Below are 15,573 nucleotides of genomic sequence, written 5' to 3'. Positions count from 1 at the left end.
TTCAAGTATTAGGATTTTACAACAATAAGTAATTATAACCAGTTTGACCAGTATGACAAGTTTCGCAATATTGCTCCAACATTGTTTAACCTGGCACTGGAGTATGCGGTAGGCAAATGCAAACTGGACGAGGAAAGCCATTGACCAACCGAACGGTTTAACTGGCCGCTTATGCGGATGATATTAATATTATGAGTAGAACATCAACAGGAGTACAGGAAACATACTCAGATTTAAAAACTCAAACAAAAAGGCTAGGCCTGGAAATTAACACAGAAAAAACAAAAATAATGATACTACCCGGCGAGATAAAACACATTACTTGATAACTCAAATTTTAACCCGTGATTGGATCAGTAGCTACCCACTGTCACTTGCCGTTGCGTTTAGTAAATTTCAATTTCCGACTTATCATCGACTTATTTCGTATGCTTTAAATTATGACGTACGGGTAAAGATTCCTGGAGCCAACTGTAGGTACAAGAGGATGCCATTGAAACGGTTGGAAAGTTTACATTCCTGGGAGTAGAAATATATGACGATGGATCAGAAGATGGAGAAATACGGAAGAGAATAACACAGGCAAACAGAGTTTATTTTGCCCTCTCCCATATATTTTGGTCTAAAGGTGTCCACCGAAATACAAAGATGAGAACCTATAAAACATTAATTCGATCAATAGCATGTCATGGCAGTGAAGCATGGGTCCTTTAAGAAATATCCAAAAACAAACTCGACACATTCGAAAGGAAAGTACTGAGGATATTAGGACCTGTGAGAGAAAACGGAATCTTCAGAAGTCGATACAACAAGGAGCTTTATCAACTTTATATAAGGAAACACCCCTGTCAGACTTCATTAGAATATAACGATTGCAATGGACCGGACATGTGATAAGAATGGGAGAGGATAGACTACCAAAAAGAGCACTGAATGCTAGAATGCAGTGAAAGAGACTGGTTGGAAAACCAAGAAAGCGCTGGGAAGACACAGTAAACAGCGACGCACATGCCCTTTTAGGAGTCCATGAATGGGGAAGAACAGCCTCAAACAAACAAGGGTGGAGGCAAAAAATAAAGGAGGCCAAGGCTCAATTTGGGCTGTAGTGACGTAGAAGAAGAAGATGTTTCGCTACAAAGTTTTTACGTTTAAATAAAAAATACGAAAATTAGTAGTGGTAGCCTGTTATAAATAATGTTTGAAAAATTTTTTAACAGAATTTGAAGGATATTCGATGATTAAACTGTAGACTGTTGATATTGTCGGTCGAGTGTATTATGTAACTTATGTGAAACTTATTAACCTATTGTTCCATTGTATACTAGGTACTCCCTCATTACTTACGTAGTACGAATAATATGATTCCGTTATAAAAAATACGTATCTGGGATGTAGACTTTGCATGGTCTTTCAACACATTGTTAGCTTTAATTTGTCATTTATTCAAAATGTAGTTCCTTATGTCTATACAGGGTGGTCCTCTTGTTTTATTGTAGTTTTATTTCAGTAGAGTGGTCCCATTGGCTGTTTATGTTGGTATCATTGATATCAAGGTATGTGTAGCTGTTCAGCCTGTCAATTGGTTGTTGGCACAACCAAAGAATAAATAACCACACAGAAGCGAAACTCCTGCCGAAAACGGTAACATAATTTTAATGCTCGTGTGTCAACGTAACTGGTGCAACCTCACTTTTGCGACTGACGTGACAGTTGTTTATAGTTAAATTTTATATTTATATATGTTTTATTTTATATTTTATTTATATTTTATAGTTAAATGGTATATTTCATATTTAATTAATAACACTTGTCAAAAATATTACCTAATTTGGAATGGTCTATTCCTTAGAACATCAATCAAGTTCTATTCTGTAACTGGTGCACAAGGTCAAATATTTCGGTCCCAACAAAATCAATGGAAACGACAGTCAGATTCGCTTCTGTGTGGTTATTTATTCTGTGGCACAACCAACATACGGCTACGTATGAGGTCTTCACTCTCCTATCACACCGAATCTCTCCATGGTACACTTCGAGAAGAAATCTCTTAAATATGCTCATTTAAAAGTAAAATTATGGTACCCAGTTAGGCATTTGGCCCCATATGGATAAATGAACTACAAAAATTTCATGGACATCTAATTTTAACAAATTTAAAAATCCAGTTCACACTAGAACTGACGGTTAACTGACGGAGAACTTAGCTATACCGTTTACCAATGTACGTACGTACAGTGTAAAAGTGTTTAGGTGTTCATTATAACAACAACAAACACGCTGAGATGCATCAATAGTTTCTATAATTTGTTATACAATAAAGGCTAATTCTGGTGTTATACACTTACCTGCTGTGTACATGGGATTCATAGTAGTCACTATGAGCCTAGCTTCCAATGATCCTAAGAAACAGATGACGTACTCAGGTACGTTAGGTAAAAACATTGCTATGACATCTCCGTCTTTTAACTTGAATTTCTCGCGCAATACTTTGGAAAAATTCCTACTTTTTATCCTGATTTGTTCGAATGTGTAGCTTCTTCCAGTCGTTCCAGATATCTGAAAACAAAATGAAATTGTTAAGTACTTCAAAGATGTTAAAAATATAAAAACACTATTTGTTATTTTGCAGTTAATTTGCTGATTAAATTATTATTTGTTAATTAAGTTAGATGTATCCAAGATGAAAATTAGTAGCGTACCGATAGATCCGCGGGCCCTGGTTCCAGTTGGGATGCAGTAATAAAAACAATAAAAACGCAGGAACCGAAAACACTTATAAAATTAACAAAACAAAACAAAATTAACAACAAAACAAAACTATTCAATAGCGGATATGTCCACCTGTTCCAGCAATACTGCTCCCAATCTGTTTGTTATCGAAAAAAGATGTGCCTTGCCTGGGGAATAGTCTGATATTCCTCTACCAGGTCCATGACTGTACCAAATTTTCTGGAGACCTAGGATGACGGCGAACAGCCTTTTTTTAATTCATCCCATAAATGGTCAATACGATTGAGATCTGGGCTGTATGCGGGCCATTCTAATTTTATCAATCCAACCTCTGTTTTATAAGTCCATGAGTGTTTTTATTTACAAAAATTGGTACAGCCCTTACAAGAAGAGATATTCGGATAATTCAAAAAACAAAATTATGTGTGTAAATGAGTGTATTATGAATTATGGGTGTAAAGGTATTTCTATTTCATTCTATAAAACGTAAAATAAGTTGTATCTATATTATTTTATCTACTCTACAGGATGTCCCAAAAGTAGTGGAACGGTCGAATCTTTCGCAAACTAAACATCGGATCGAAAAACTGAAAAATACGTGTTCAATCATTTTCAAAAATCTATCCAATGGCACCAAACACCAACTCCCACTACACCCCCTGCAGGTGGGGTGGAGGGTAACTTTAAAATCTCAAATGGAAACCCCTAGTTTTTCTTGCAGATTTGGATTCGTTACGTAAAAGTAATCAACTTTTATTCTGGGCATTTTTTCGAACTGTGGATAGATGGCGCTATAATTGAGAAAAACGATTTATGCTGATACCATAGGTAAATTATAGAAACGGTCTAATATCTCGAGAAATACACTTCCAAATGAGAAACCAAAAAGAAGGTTTTTAATACTTTTCGAAAACCTATCGAATAACACTAAACATGACCCTCCAACCCACCCCCTGGAGGTGGGGTGGGGGGTAACTTTAAAATCTTAAATAGCAACTCCCACTTTTTATTACAGATTCGGATTCGTCATGAAGAATTAAGCAACATTTATTCGTAACATTTTTTAGAATTGTTAATAGATGGCGCTTTAATTGGAAAAATACGATTTATTAGCGCCATCTATCAACAATTTTAAAAAATGTTTCGAATAAATGTTGCTTAATTTTTCATGACGAATTCGAATCTGCAATAAAAAGTGGGGGAAAAAAATTTAAGATTTTAAATTTACCCCCACCCCGTCTCCAGGGGGTGGGTTGGAGGATCATTTTTGATGTTTGTCGATAGGTTTTCGAAAAATATTAAAAACCTGTTTTTTGGTTTCTCATTTGGAAGTGTATTTCTCGAGATATTAGACCGTTTCTATAATTTACCTATGGTATCAGGATAAATCGTTTTTCCCAATTAGAGCGCCATCTATACACAGTTAGAAAAAAGTCTTGAATAAAAGTTGTTTACTTTTACGTAACGAATCCAAATTTGCAAGAAAAACTAGGGGTTTCCATTTGATATTTTAAAGTTACCCCCCACCCCACCTTCAGGGGGTGTAGTGAGGGTTGGTGTTTGGTGTCATTGGATAGATTTTTGAAAATGATTGAACACGTATTTTTCAGTTTTTCGATCCGATGTTTAGTTCGCGAAATATTCGACCGTTCCATTACTTTTGGGACACCCTATTTAATAATATAATGCTTTAAAATTCATGGTGTATTTTGTTAAATATTACGTTGGATATTTTTAGCATATTATTGACAAAAGTGTATATTTATGAGCATATACTTTACATTTAAATTTGCATATTTGTCTAAGTCTGATAATGACATTCTTAATGACTTAAAAACTAAACTGTGTGAATAAAATGAATTAGTGAACTTACAAATGCAGTATATTTATTAAACTTCTCGGCTTTCTCAAAGACAAACTCGGATAAGGTAACAGTAGGAATACTAATATCACTAGAACCACTTTTTAGAATGTTCTTTGGGTTCCCTGTAGCCAAACATCTCCGGAAAGCCACTGTAAAGTCCCATTTCGAAAGGATCTTATTGGAAACTATTCTCCGGACCGCCGACATTCCTAGGACTTGCACGATATGCTTCCGGTTCAACTGTATGGTTATGCGTATCGTGGTTTTGTTAAAAACAATTCGTCGATAAACGTGAATTTAATTACAACGTTAATTATCACTGAGATGTATAAATTAGTCAAAGCCGAACCTCCTTATTGATAGATAGTTTTAGTGCAGCCGATATGTCAAACAATTGTGCATTTAATGTATATACTGTGCGAATTAATGTGAACAAAGAGAATTAATTTGTAAATATGATTTATTTAGGCCAAAGGTAAATTTAGGTCCACTTACATGAGATTTTTTCATTAATTAGTATTTAATATGTCCCCCTTTTACTTTTATGACTTCCTGGAGTCTTCTAGGCATGGAATCCACAAGTTTTTTTTGCAATTGTTTGTGATTGCTTCATCTCTAAACACACCTAAATCACTGCTTCCACCAGTTTTGTTTTTGTCGTACAGTCAAATTTTTGCAGTTTAGCCTTACATATTGCCCAAAAATTTTCAATAGGATTAAGGTCAGGTGAATTCCCAGGCCAATCAAGAAGAGTAATATTATTTATCCTTGAAGTATTTCATCATAACCTTCGATACATTGCACGGAGCTGAATCTTGTTGAAAAATTTCTGTCCTTCCGGCCTGTACTTTGTCATGCTCTATAGCTAAGCGTTGCCCTAGCATGGCTTTGTACTTTTCACTGTTCATCATACCTTCAATAGGAATAAGAGTGCCAGTTTCTGAGTATGAAAAACAGCCCCAGAACATTTTTTTGGTGGGATGTTTAACTTTTTGGTTAATATGGCTAGCTGAAAATGACTCATTGGCTGCCTTTCGTACGAATTGATTTGTTTTAAGTATGAATTGATTTGAAAGTATTGATTTATTTTAATACCATGATATAACAAATTTTACTTAAAATGTGTCCCTCTATCGATTTGTGGGGTTATTTTTAATAAAAATTTTTCACCCGTGGGAAGGGGTGGTATTCACCACCAGGGTAAAAGTGCAAGTTGGCACCAAATCAGTTTTATATCGAGGTATGCTCTAACTAGTCACCAATTTTCATGCAAATCGATGCATCCCCCAGTTTCTGGACATATTCAGTTTATATTGATAGAAAAAATTCAATTAAATATCGAAATAATATAAAAATAATATTTTACTAACATACAATTATTTAATATGTTCTTTTTATCATCCGTAACTTCACGCATATGCTCTTAAATAGACAAATCTTTGATCTTTAATAACTCAAAAAGTATTGATTTTAATAACATGATATAACAAATTTTACTTAAAATTTGTCCCTCTATCGATTTGTGGGGTTATTTTTAATATAATTGTTTTCACTCGCGGGAAGGGGTGGTATTCACCACCAGGACAAAAGTGCAAGTTGGCATTAAATCCGTTTTATTTCTTGAGGTATGCTCTAACTAGTCACCAATATTCATGCAAATCGATGGAGGTTTAACAAAATAGGAGGTGAAAACCTTTAAAGACTGCACTAACTTTCACCTTTCATCCCTTACTGCTACTTCCTGCATCCACTGAGATGTCAGCCTGAAATGTGTCATAATTGCCAATATACAATGGACACCAGTGGCGTGCGGTGACTTTTTCGAAAGGGGAAGCGATTCAATGAGGATTTAAAAATATTTTCTTAAGGGTCGATGGTCGAGCAACTTTCCACCTGATAACACTCTGATGCGCAGGGGCTCTCTATCAGCAAAGTACTTAATTATGTGAGACGTCCTGCGTACAAGGACTCAGACACTAAATCCGTGACGCGTGAATGCGTGAGGCACTCTATTCCCGCTATTTCTAGTGACTAGTGACCTATCATTGATCTGTATTGCTAGCTCGGGCCTTGAGTCCTCGCGCCGGGCTTGGTTTTCTAAAGAAGAATCATATTTAAAAAAATATACTCCGAGGCATTTTCCACAACACACAACTCGAGGTCTATTCTCCTATCAACTTCTGATAATTGTTGAATGCAGTCTTTTTTAATGGATAATAGGGCTAACTTTCAAAGTCTGTCTTCGCTTGTTGAATTTCTTTTAAACTCTTAATTTGAAACTTTTAATGCATCAATACTGCGAAACTTCGTTCAACTGATGCACTTGTGGCTGGAATAGTTAGTAGTACTAATTCACACAACTTGACCACTTCACACAGCGACTTGTTTAAACCAGTAGTTATCAAGAAATCCCAGATTTCTGGGTATTTCTTTATCATTCATGTCAGTTGTTTCATAAATGATACTTAACTGAGAATGCAAAGCTGGGATATCAAAAAATTTTCATTATTTAATCGTAATGACATAAATTACTCTGTGGGAAATTTTGATGAATTATAATTAGAAATATTAAGATTATATATAATTCTACAAATTTTAAATCGTTAAAATTTTGAAAGCTAGAATTCATTTGTTGTAGAATATTATCAAAAGGTCTCTTTGTTTTCTCTGTTTTCTCTGTCTCTCTGTCTCCGAAATGATCAATCTTCATTATTTTTCTTTCATGTTCAAACCCCATATGTTCAGTTTTATCCCAAATATTTTTAAACTGCTCTCGTTTTTTTAATTATCGTATTAATAAAGTTATCAATTTGTCTTATACAAAATGCAATACCATTTGATTTCTGTAAAATGTCAAATAAAAGAGCAGTAAAAGGAAATATCTCTGCAAAAAATTTAAACAGAAATATTCTTTAAGCGAATGTATGTAATACCTAAGCACCCCTTAGCAGCAGTAACAGTCGGAGCATCTCACTTTCGGGAAGGCGATACGACGAGCGCTTCCATGGCATACCAAAATTCGCGCGACTAGTGGCTGCGGTCATTGAACCCTGACCAATTTTAAAAGGGACAACTGCATGACAAGCGGCGATTTTGAGATGGGCTTCTGCGAGGAGTGGACCAAATAGTTGAATTGTGTGCATATTGAGTTCGTACGCGATTAATTTTTAATATTTTTCAATGCCTATTGGCTAGGTAATATGTAGATTATTTGGATTAGGGAAAAATTTTATTATTAAATATTAGTTAATAATATATTTTCTTATATCGACGAATAAATAGGGAAGCGGCGCTTCCCCCGCTTCCATGGACCGCACGCCTCTGATGGACACATTTCACAGGAAAAACTCCATATTACTTATGACTGTTTGAATGAATATTCACTCCATGACTCCATATTATGAATATTATAATATTTGTACGAATCTGCCGCCCATAGGTACATGTGAAGATAAGTTAAGCATTTATTACATGGTAATTAACATACCTAAAAAGTACAAAATATTTCCTAAAAAAATATCAATGCATTTTTGAAAAATTAATATATACAGGGCGAAGGAATTAAAAAAAACAACACATTTTTACATAAAAAAATCAGGAAAAACACAAGTTCTGGTAAACCGATTCTTTCGGTTCAGGAGCTCGATTTTATACATCAAAAAAAGAACCCATATAACAAATTTTATTGAAGTCGGACTTTTCGTTTAAAAGTTATCGTGCTATTAGTCACATATGTATCGTCGCCATTTTGAATGCCCGCCATTTTTGTAAAAGGTCAAATCTGAGATGACCTCATATCTAATTTTGAACCTTTATATGTGTAGTATATGTTGTCCAAATTATATGCTTCATCATTAAATGCACAATTCTTATAATATTTGCACCAATCTGCCGCACTATTTCGTAAAATCTCATTTGCATGTTTACGCCAGTCTATCTGTGAAAAAATAATAATCTTATACAAATATGTGAAGGTTCTAAAAGATATACGAGGAGTAGCTAATTAAAAAGCTGATGTTTTCTTTGTCTTTTCTTAAGCTCTGTACATCTCTGTAATTTACGTTAAAAGCCTGATATAGTCGGTTCGCTAAACTCAGACACAACTCGTTAGGCTAGAATGACAGGGTTCCAGCTAACCACGACCTAGTTTTGAGAAAACAGTCCCCAAAGTTTAACCTTGACACCACACAAGTGTTTTTGATATATTGTTTGATTTTTGTGTACACACTTCTTAGTTATATACATAAAAAGGTTTTGGCTGGTAAAAACGAAAGAAATGCTCCTTAGTAAGAAATTTACAATTTTTTTTGTTTACAGTTGGAACCTTGTCACTTTTTAAACTTGACATTTTATGTGTGACAAGGTTCTATGTGGTAGGTGGAACCTTCTCATACCAAAGTAAATGATTTATTTAGTCTGATCCACAGGTATAGTTAGTAGGATTCTGAAATAATTACACTGGTATAGATTTCAATTACTATGACTTTATTTTAAAGAAAGGTACAGTAAATGTTTTTGACCTATGTCAGCATTTTCACAGTTTTAATAATGCGGTGTAGAACGCTTCGTCTTGCAAGGGCATAAACTTTAACATTGACTTGATATCCTTTATTTTTTCCGCTGAGAGTGTTGCCTTGGAGTTCACTAGGTGTTTGGGTTTTATCAATTTCCAGATTGGTGCGTTTGCTTCGGCTTCTCTTTGCTTGCTTTTTTGTGCCACTCTTCCTTTCTTGGATGCCGATAGAGCATACCTCAAGATTACAGTCACTGCATTTTCTTACAAAAAAGAGGATTTGAATGAGATCAAATGCAGGGATTGTGTGATTCTAAAACTGAAAGTTGGAAGAATGGAACCAACTGAAAGTTTAATAATTTAGAGGATGAGCCAAAGTTAAGAAAATCGCTGTCTCTCATCTGAAGTACTCGGATTGGGTGCTGACTGTTCAAACCTTTTAAGATGCGTATTAATCCAAGAGGAGAGTAGAACTCGTTCTGAGACATGCCCTTTTCAATAAGACTATGAGCATTGTCCACTTCTTGTATGCAAGAATGACCTGGCACAGAGTACTTCATAGTTATCTTCTTTATGGTGGGGTTATTGTGCATGAAATTCAGAATTGCGCAAGATATAAACGAGTTCCTATTTTGTGGAACACATGAGTCACTCCACAAGATTAGTTCAGTAATTTCATGCTCAAGTGCCACTTGATTCAAAATTTTGTACACAGCACTAGCCAAATCATTGCCAGTGCGTCCTCCAGTGGCCTCAGTCCATAAAGCGCAGTAAATAGTCTTACTAACAGACAAGTGTGCAGTCATATTGTATGTATTCAGTTTTCTTTTGTAAAAAAAAGAACTAATTTCAGCCCTGGGGCAGGCAAAGACATTCTCCAAATCGAAGCAGAGTACTGGAACTAGTTTATTTTCCCTGTCTTGTTTGCGATTTTCACGCATAGCGTCCTTTTCCTCAACGTGCGCTTCATATTTCAATTTCATTTCATCGGTGGCAATATTTTGTGAGGAAGCAATCCTATACTCCTCACAAAGATCACAGCGATCAGATTTCCGTACGTGAAAGTCTAGGTTAAATTCTGTCACAAAATTATGTCGATACATACTTAGCTTAACAGGCACAACATTTTCCTCCCTACACTTTTCTGTGTAAAGTTTGTACATTTTAGCTAAATTGAGGTTTGAATCCAGATACTTTCTTTGTGTTGTGGCCCTACAGTAATGAGACTCAACATTAGGAAAAGATTTTATGTGATTTCTCACAGTTTCTTTTATTTCTTCATTGAGGCGTCTTGAACTTTGGGCACTTTTGCCCCTACCATCCGGCTTGGGTGTATTGGTGACCTCATCTTTGTTCTTATGAACCGTATAGACAGGTTTTTGTGAGATGCTTAGGGTTCCTAAGTAAAATTTTTTGCAGACTTGTACCTTTTGGTTACCAACATTAAAGAAGTACCTAAAAGTGAATTTTTTGTATGATTCTCTGTTCCTATCTTTAGGTTTTTCTGTCTGATGTTTTGTGGTTGTACCCAAGATATATTGATGTTTTCCATTTTGATTCATGCCATAAAACGCCTTAAACAAAGCTTGTCTTTCATTTTCACTAATAGATACCCCGCATTTAAATTTACAGACATTTAAACAGTCCTTCAAACTTTTAACTTGTTTAGCGGGCACTACAACTCCTCTACGACTCACATAAGATTCCCCTTTTTAATGGCTGATAGAACGTTTCTGGCTTTTCCAAGAAGAAACATCCCTTTTTCTTCTCTTAACAGGAGGAGGTTTAGTGTTTGTTACCTGATCAATAATAACTTCTTTCCCAACCGGATTTATAGGCAAATGGACCTCATCATTTGAAGTAGTTTGGTGAGCGCCAGCGGTTGAAGTTGATGGGAGATCAATGGGCATCAACGCTGGTTTTGATTTAGTTGCAGTTGTTGAAATATCTGCAAGAACACGCTTCTTGGCTTTATTTCTGGGTCGCCTGCAAAATACCACTAGAATTAGCTGCTAAAATCGTATTAAAAACCTCAAATGAATCATTTGAAATACCATAGGTCTATTTACTCTTCAAATGGAAGTTTAAAAATTGATTATGTGCAATAGAACTTTTGAAAAGTAGGCTATTTAAAAAAACTAAACTAAAGCGATAAAACTTTGATGTTTTGAAACATGTGGATTTAAATAATAAATTATGGAATTTTTAACGTTATTTGTAATTTGATTTCATAAAAATGACTAGATTCCACGAAGTAAAGGTTTCAAAAATAAAAAATATAGGTTAGCTTACCTGTCAGTAATTTCTTCATTTTCATCGCTTAAACTTTCTGATGATGGGGAGTAAGAATCACCAGAGTCCTCTAATTCTTCATCCTCACTTAATAGCTCAGTAATAGGTCGTCCCAACTCATTTAGTTCCGTCACTGTTATAAACAACAATACAAACATAACCTCAATACTAGACAGTGAACATGAATAGCTGTTGCAGTTGGAACATTGTCAAACGAATACATGCAAATCTTAATTATTGATTGAGTGACAAGGTTTCATGTGTCACCTGAAACCATTTCATTCTAGTTTTGATTTATTTATGTTCACAGATGGAACCTTGGCATTGTAATAAGTCAGAATTACGTTGTTAGACAGCGCTGTTGTCAGATCAAAAGATAGGGAAGATCACTTGGAACCTTTTCACACTAATAACTCCAAATATGCGATTTTGTTAGTTGGAACCCTGTCATTCTAATCTAACGAACTGGCTAGTGATTTTAGTAAGTAATTTTGCTAATTTCGTAAAATTGGCAAAAAAATTATTACTAAATAGTTAATAATTACTAAATAGTTAGTAAGTTTGCCAATTTGGCAAAATTTGCCAAAACTAAAAAAATTTCCTACTAATATCACTAGCCAGTTGTGTCTAAGTTTAGCGAACTGACTATAGCTGAGTTTTGACAAGCAATCGGGGAAGATATCATTTTTATAATTTTTAAAACATTAATTATCATTAATGTCATTGAATGTATTTTTTCGTAGCAACGAAGGGCATCTGACGTAATGTACGTGACGACGGGATATTATCAAAAATTATCAGGTATAATATCACAAGAGAGTGAGAATAAATTAAAAATAATGCGACAGTTTTCGAAAATTTGTTGTCTGGCAATAATTTTTTAATGAATTTTCCGAACTTCAGAAAACGAAGTAAACAGTAGGTACCCTGGGTACCAGGTACTCCGTAGATCACTTCCGATGTCATATTCGTCGTCAGCGACCCAAAACCCCCCGAGTAATGATTTTTGGCTAATTTTTTAATGCATTTGCCGAAAACTACATAAGAAGTAGGTACCCTGGGCACCAGGTATTCCGGAGATAGCTTCCCCTTCCAAAAATCCCCGAGTAATTATTTTTGACTAATTTTTTAATACATTTTTTGCCGAAAACTCCTCAAGAGAGCTAAACAGTAGGTACCCTGGGCACCAAGTACTCCGAAAATCACTTCCGATGTCATATTCGTCGTTAGCGGCCCCAAAAACCCCCCGAGTAATGATTTTTGACTAACTTTTTAATGAATTTTAATGACGAGGTAAACAGTAGGTATCCTTGGCAACAGGTACTCCGGAGATCACTTTTGGCGTCATATTCGTTTTCAGCGACCCCAAAAACCCCCGAGTAACAAAATTGAAGTCATTTCCGCCAATAATTGATGAGTTCTGAATTTTTTTTATTGTCTGTTTGAGATGCACTTTAAGAATGAATTTTTAGTATGCAGTTTTTCAATATTATATCATGGCTCAGGTTCACAAAGTTTCCTGGCGCATTCACGAATCGAATGCAAAAATAATTATTAAGATCCGTCTTGTCCTTTTTTTCGGAGGTAAAGCTAATTTTAGTGCTGTATTGCTTCTCGTCTATACAGGGTGATTGATTAGTAGGGTAAAGCTCAATAGCTCCGCTATTGTAATAGATAGCAATAAAAGTTAATAACAAAAATTTTAGCCACTTTTGAGCTTCACATTACAAAAATAGTTAGAATGTTACAGGGTGTTCGATAACACAGTAGCAGACCAAACTTATGTTTTTTAAATGAAATATCCTATATTTTATTTTAAATTCGAAATCCTGTTAACTTCTCCATCACAGAAATATAAAGGTTTGTTATGTTATACAGGGTATTTACAAAGTTATAACCCAATTTTATATGAAAATCGTAACAAGTTCAACTCCCTGTATAAATAAAAATAAGCAAAACAACAATGGTTTATTAATGCCATATTTTTTTAACATATTGTCAAAATTTTCAAGAATGGTCGATATTGCTAATTTTCTTTATATCAAATACAGGGTGAGTCAAAACGCAAGTACATTATTTTCTCAGTAATTTTAAATGGAACACTCTGTATTTTATATCACTATTGAAAAGTACCATTACCGTACTTTAATTTTTAGATAACATTCTCTATGTCTAAATTTATTAGTTTTCGATATATTTTCATTTTTCAATGGACCAGTAGCGTGGCCAGCCAAATCACCAGAATTTAATAAACTGGACTGATTTTTTTGGGGTTACGTTAATAATGAAGTTTATAAAATACCTCCAACAACAAGGGATGCGATGAAAAATAGAATACAAAGTGTATTTCGATGTGTTAATTTACAAATGCTCCGTAGAGTAAGTAGTTCATTCAATGATCGTTTTTAAGCTTACATGAATGTGTTAGGAGATAGTTTTGAACACCTTATGTAATTAAACATTAAAAATATTTTATTAAAAGTAGCTTCTAATTTTTTCAAACATGTTTTTTTGCAAAATGTATAACTGATAAATTATGTTTCGTTCTTTATTTGTTACATTGTTACATTTACATACAAAAGTAGTGTTTAATTGTCTTTACAAAATATTGTATTTTGTGTTTGTGTGTTTTTTTGTAAAATTTATTAATAATTTTCTTTGTTTATTTGTTGCATTTACATAAAAAGATAGTTTTTAATGGTTTCAAAAATGTTGCATATAGTGGTTGTGTTTTTGTTTGTAAAATGTATTACTAATAAATTATTCTTATTCTTTATTTGCTACAGTGTTACATTGATTACCGGATTGATAATAGGTAATCTTCAATTGTCCATTCAGTCATGGCTTACTTAAAATTTAGATAAATTTAAACACCTAAAATAATTTGCTCTGAAAAATGAAAATATCTCGAAAACTAATAAATTTGGGCATAGGGAATGTTATATAAAAATTAAAGTACGTTAATGTTACTTTTCAATAATGATATAAAATACAGGGTGTTCCATTTAACATTACTGAGAAAATAATGTACTTGCGTTTTGACTCACCCTGTATTTGATATAAAGAAAATTAGCAATATCAATAATTCTTAAAAATTTTGACAATAAATTAAAAAATATAGCATTAATAAACCATTGCTGTTGTGCTTATTTTTATTTATACAGGGAGTTGAACTTGTTACGATTTTCATATAAAGTTGGTTATAACTTTGTAAATACCCTGTATAACATTACAAACCTTTATATTTTTGTGATGGAGAAGTTAACAGGATTTCAAACGTAAAATAAAATATATGGTGTTCCATTAAAAAAAACAAAAGTTAGGTCTGCCACTGTGTTATCGAACACCCTGTAACATTGTAACTAATTTTGTAATGTGAAGCTCAAAGGTGGCTAATATTTTTGTTATTAACTTTTATTGCTATTTATTACTATAGCGGAGCTATTGAGCTTTACCCTACTAATCAATCACCCTGTAAGTAAGAAGTCGCTACTAATAGAATGTAATTAGGTAGTACTTACAGCTCCAATATATTTGAGGTTTGGCTCCATACTTTCATATAACATCTGCGGAATAGTAACATCTTTAACAATAATATCACTAGATTGACTTTTCAAAATATTTTGGTGTTCACCGGTAACAATACTTCTTAAAAAAACTACTTTATTTTTTAAGTTTGAATACTTAGTTTGAAATAGCGTTCGTCTTATCACCGACATTTTTACCGTATACAAAAAACCACTCGCGAGATAGGTATCTGGATATTTACTTAGTTAAATCAAGTTTGAGTTTAAATAAATTATGAACACTGTTATCAATAGTGATAGTAAAAATTAAAGGCAGGAACGAATCTGTTTGAGTTATCCGCAAGGTCGAAAAACTATTTGTTTTTTAATAATAAATGATAGTTTTGCTTGTTAAAGATTCAGAGGGTTGCACACCAGCTAGACAGGCTGTTTCTACCATTTCAGGCGTCTTCAGTAGCTTTTATTAGAGGTGTGCAGTCATGAGGTCGTATCCCGGCGCACTTTTTATTAGGTTGTATCTCATTCTTTATTATTTGTTTTACCTCCATTGATTGGAGATTGATAGTTCCATTTAGTATTTAGCATAAAGAAAGGAAATTGCATACAAAGTGCTCAAAATAGAACACAATGGACAAAAATGAGGGAGG

The 15,573-nt window shown here is 34.0% G+C and overlaps 1 protein-coding gene across 2 annotated transcripts in view; it reads right to left on the bottom strand.

Moving 5' to 3' along the window:
• LOC114336452 (probable 4-coumarate--CoA ligase 3) overlaps positions 1-15,213 on the bottom strand; it is a 77,975-nt gene extending 62,762 nt beyond the window's left edge. The window contains exons 1-2 of one of the 2 annotated variants that reach the window (XM_028286828.2): positions 14,921-15,213; positions 2,346-2,556 (exon numbers count right to left, since the gene is read on the bottom strand). In XM_028286828.2, coding sequence (XP_028142629.1) covers positions 2,346-2,556; positions 14,921-15,118 — 409 coding nt within the window. In that variant the 5' untranslated portion in view covers positions 15,119-15,213. Of the gene's footprint in view, positions 1-2,345; positions 2,557-4,603; positions 4,921-14,920 lie in introns of those variants that run through there. The other variant, XM_028286821.2, reaches the window with a different exon arrangement.
• Between the last annotated feature and the right edge of the window lie 360 nt (positions 15,214-15,573).

Source organism: Diabrotica virgifera, chromosome 8 (genome assembly GCF_917563875.1).
Source record: "Diabrotica virgifera virgifera chromosome 8, PGI_DIABVI_V3a".
Lineage (NCBI taxonomy): Eukaryota > Metazoa > Arthropoda > Insecta > Coleoptera > Chrysomelidae > Diabrotica > Diabrotica virgifera.
Note: the sequence above shows the minus strand (reverse complement) of the source record. Positions and strands in the feature narration are given on the sequence as shown.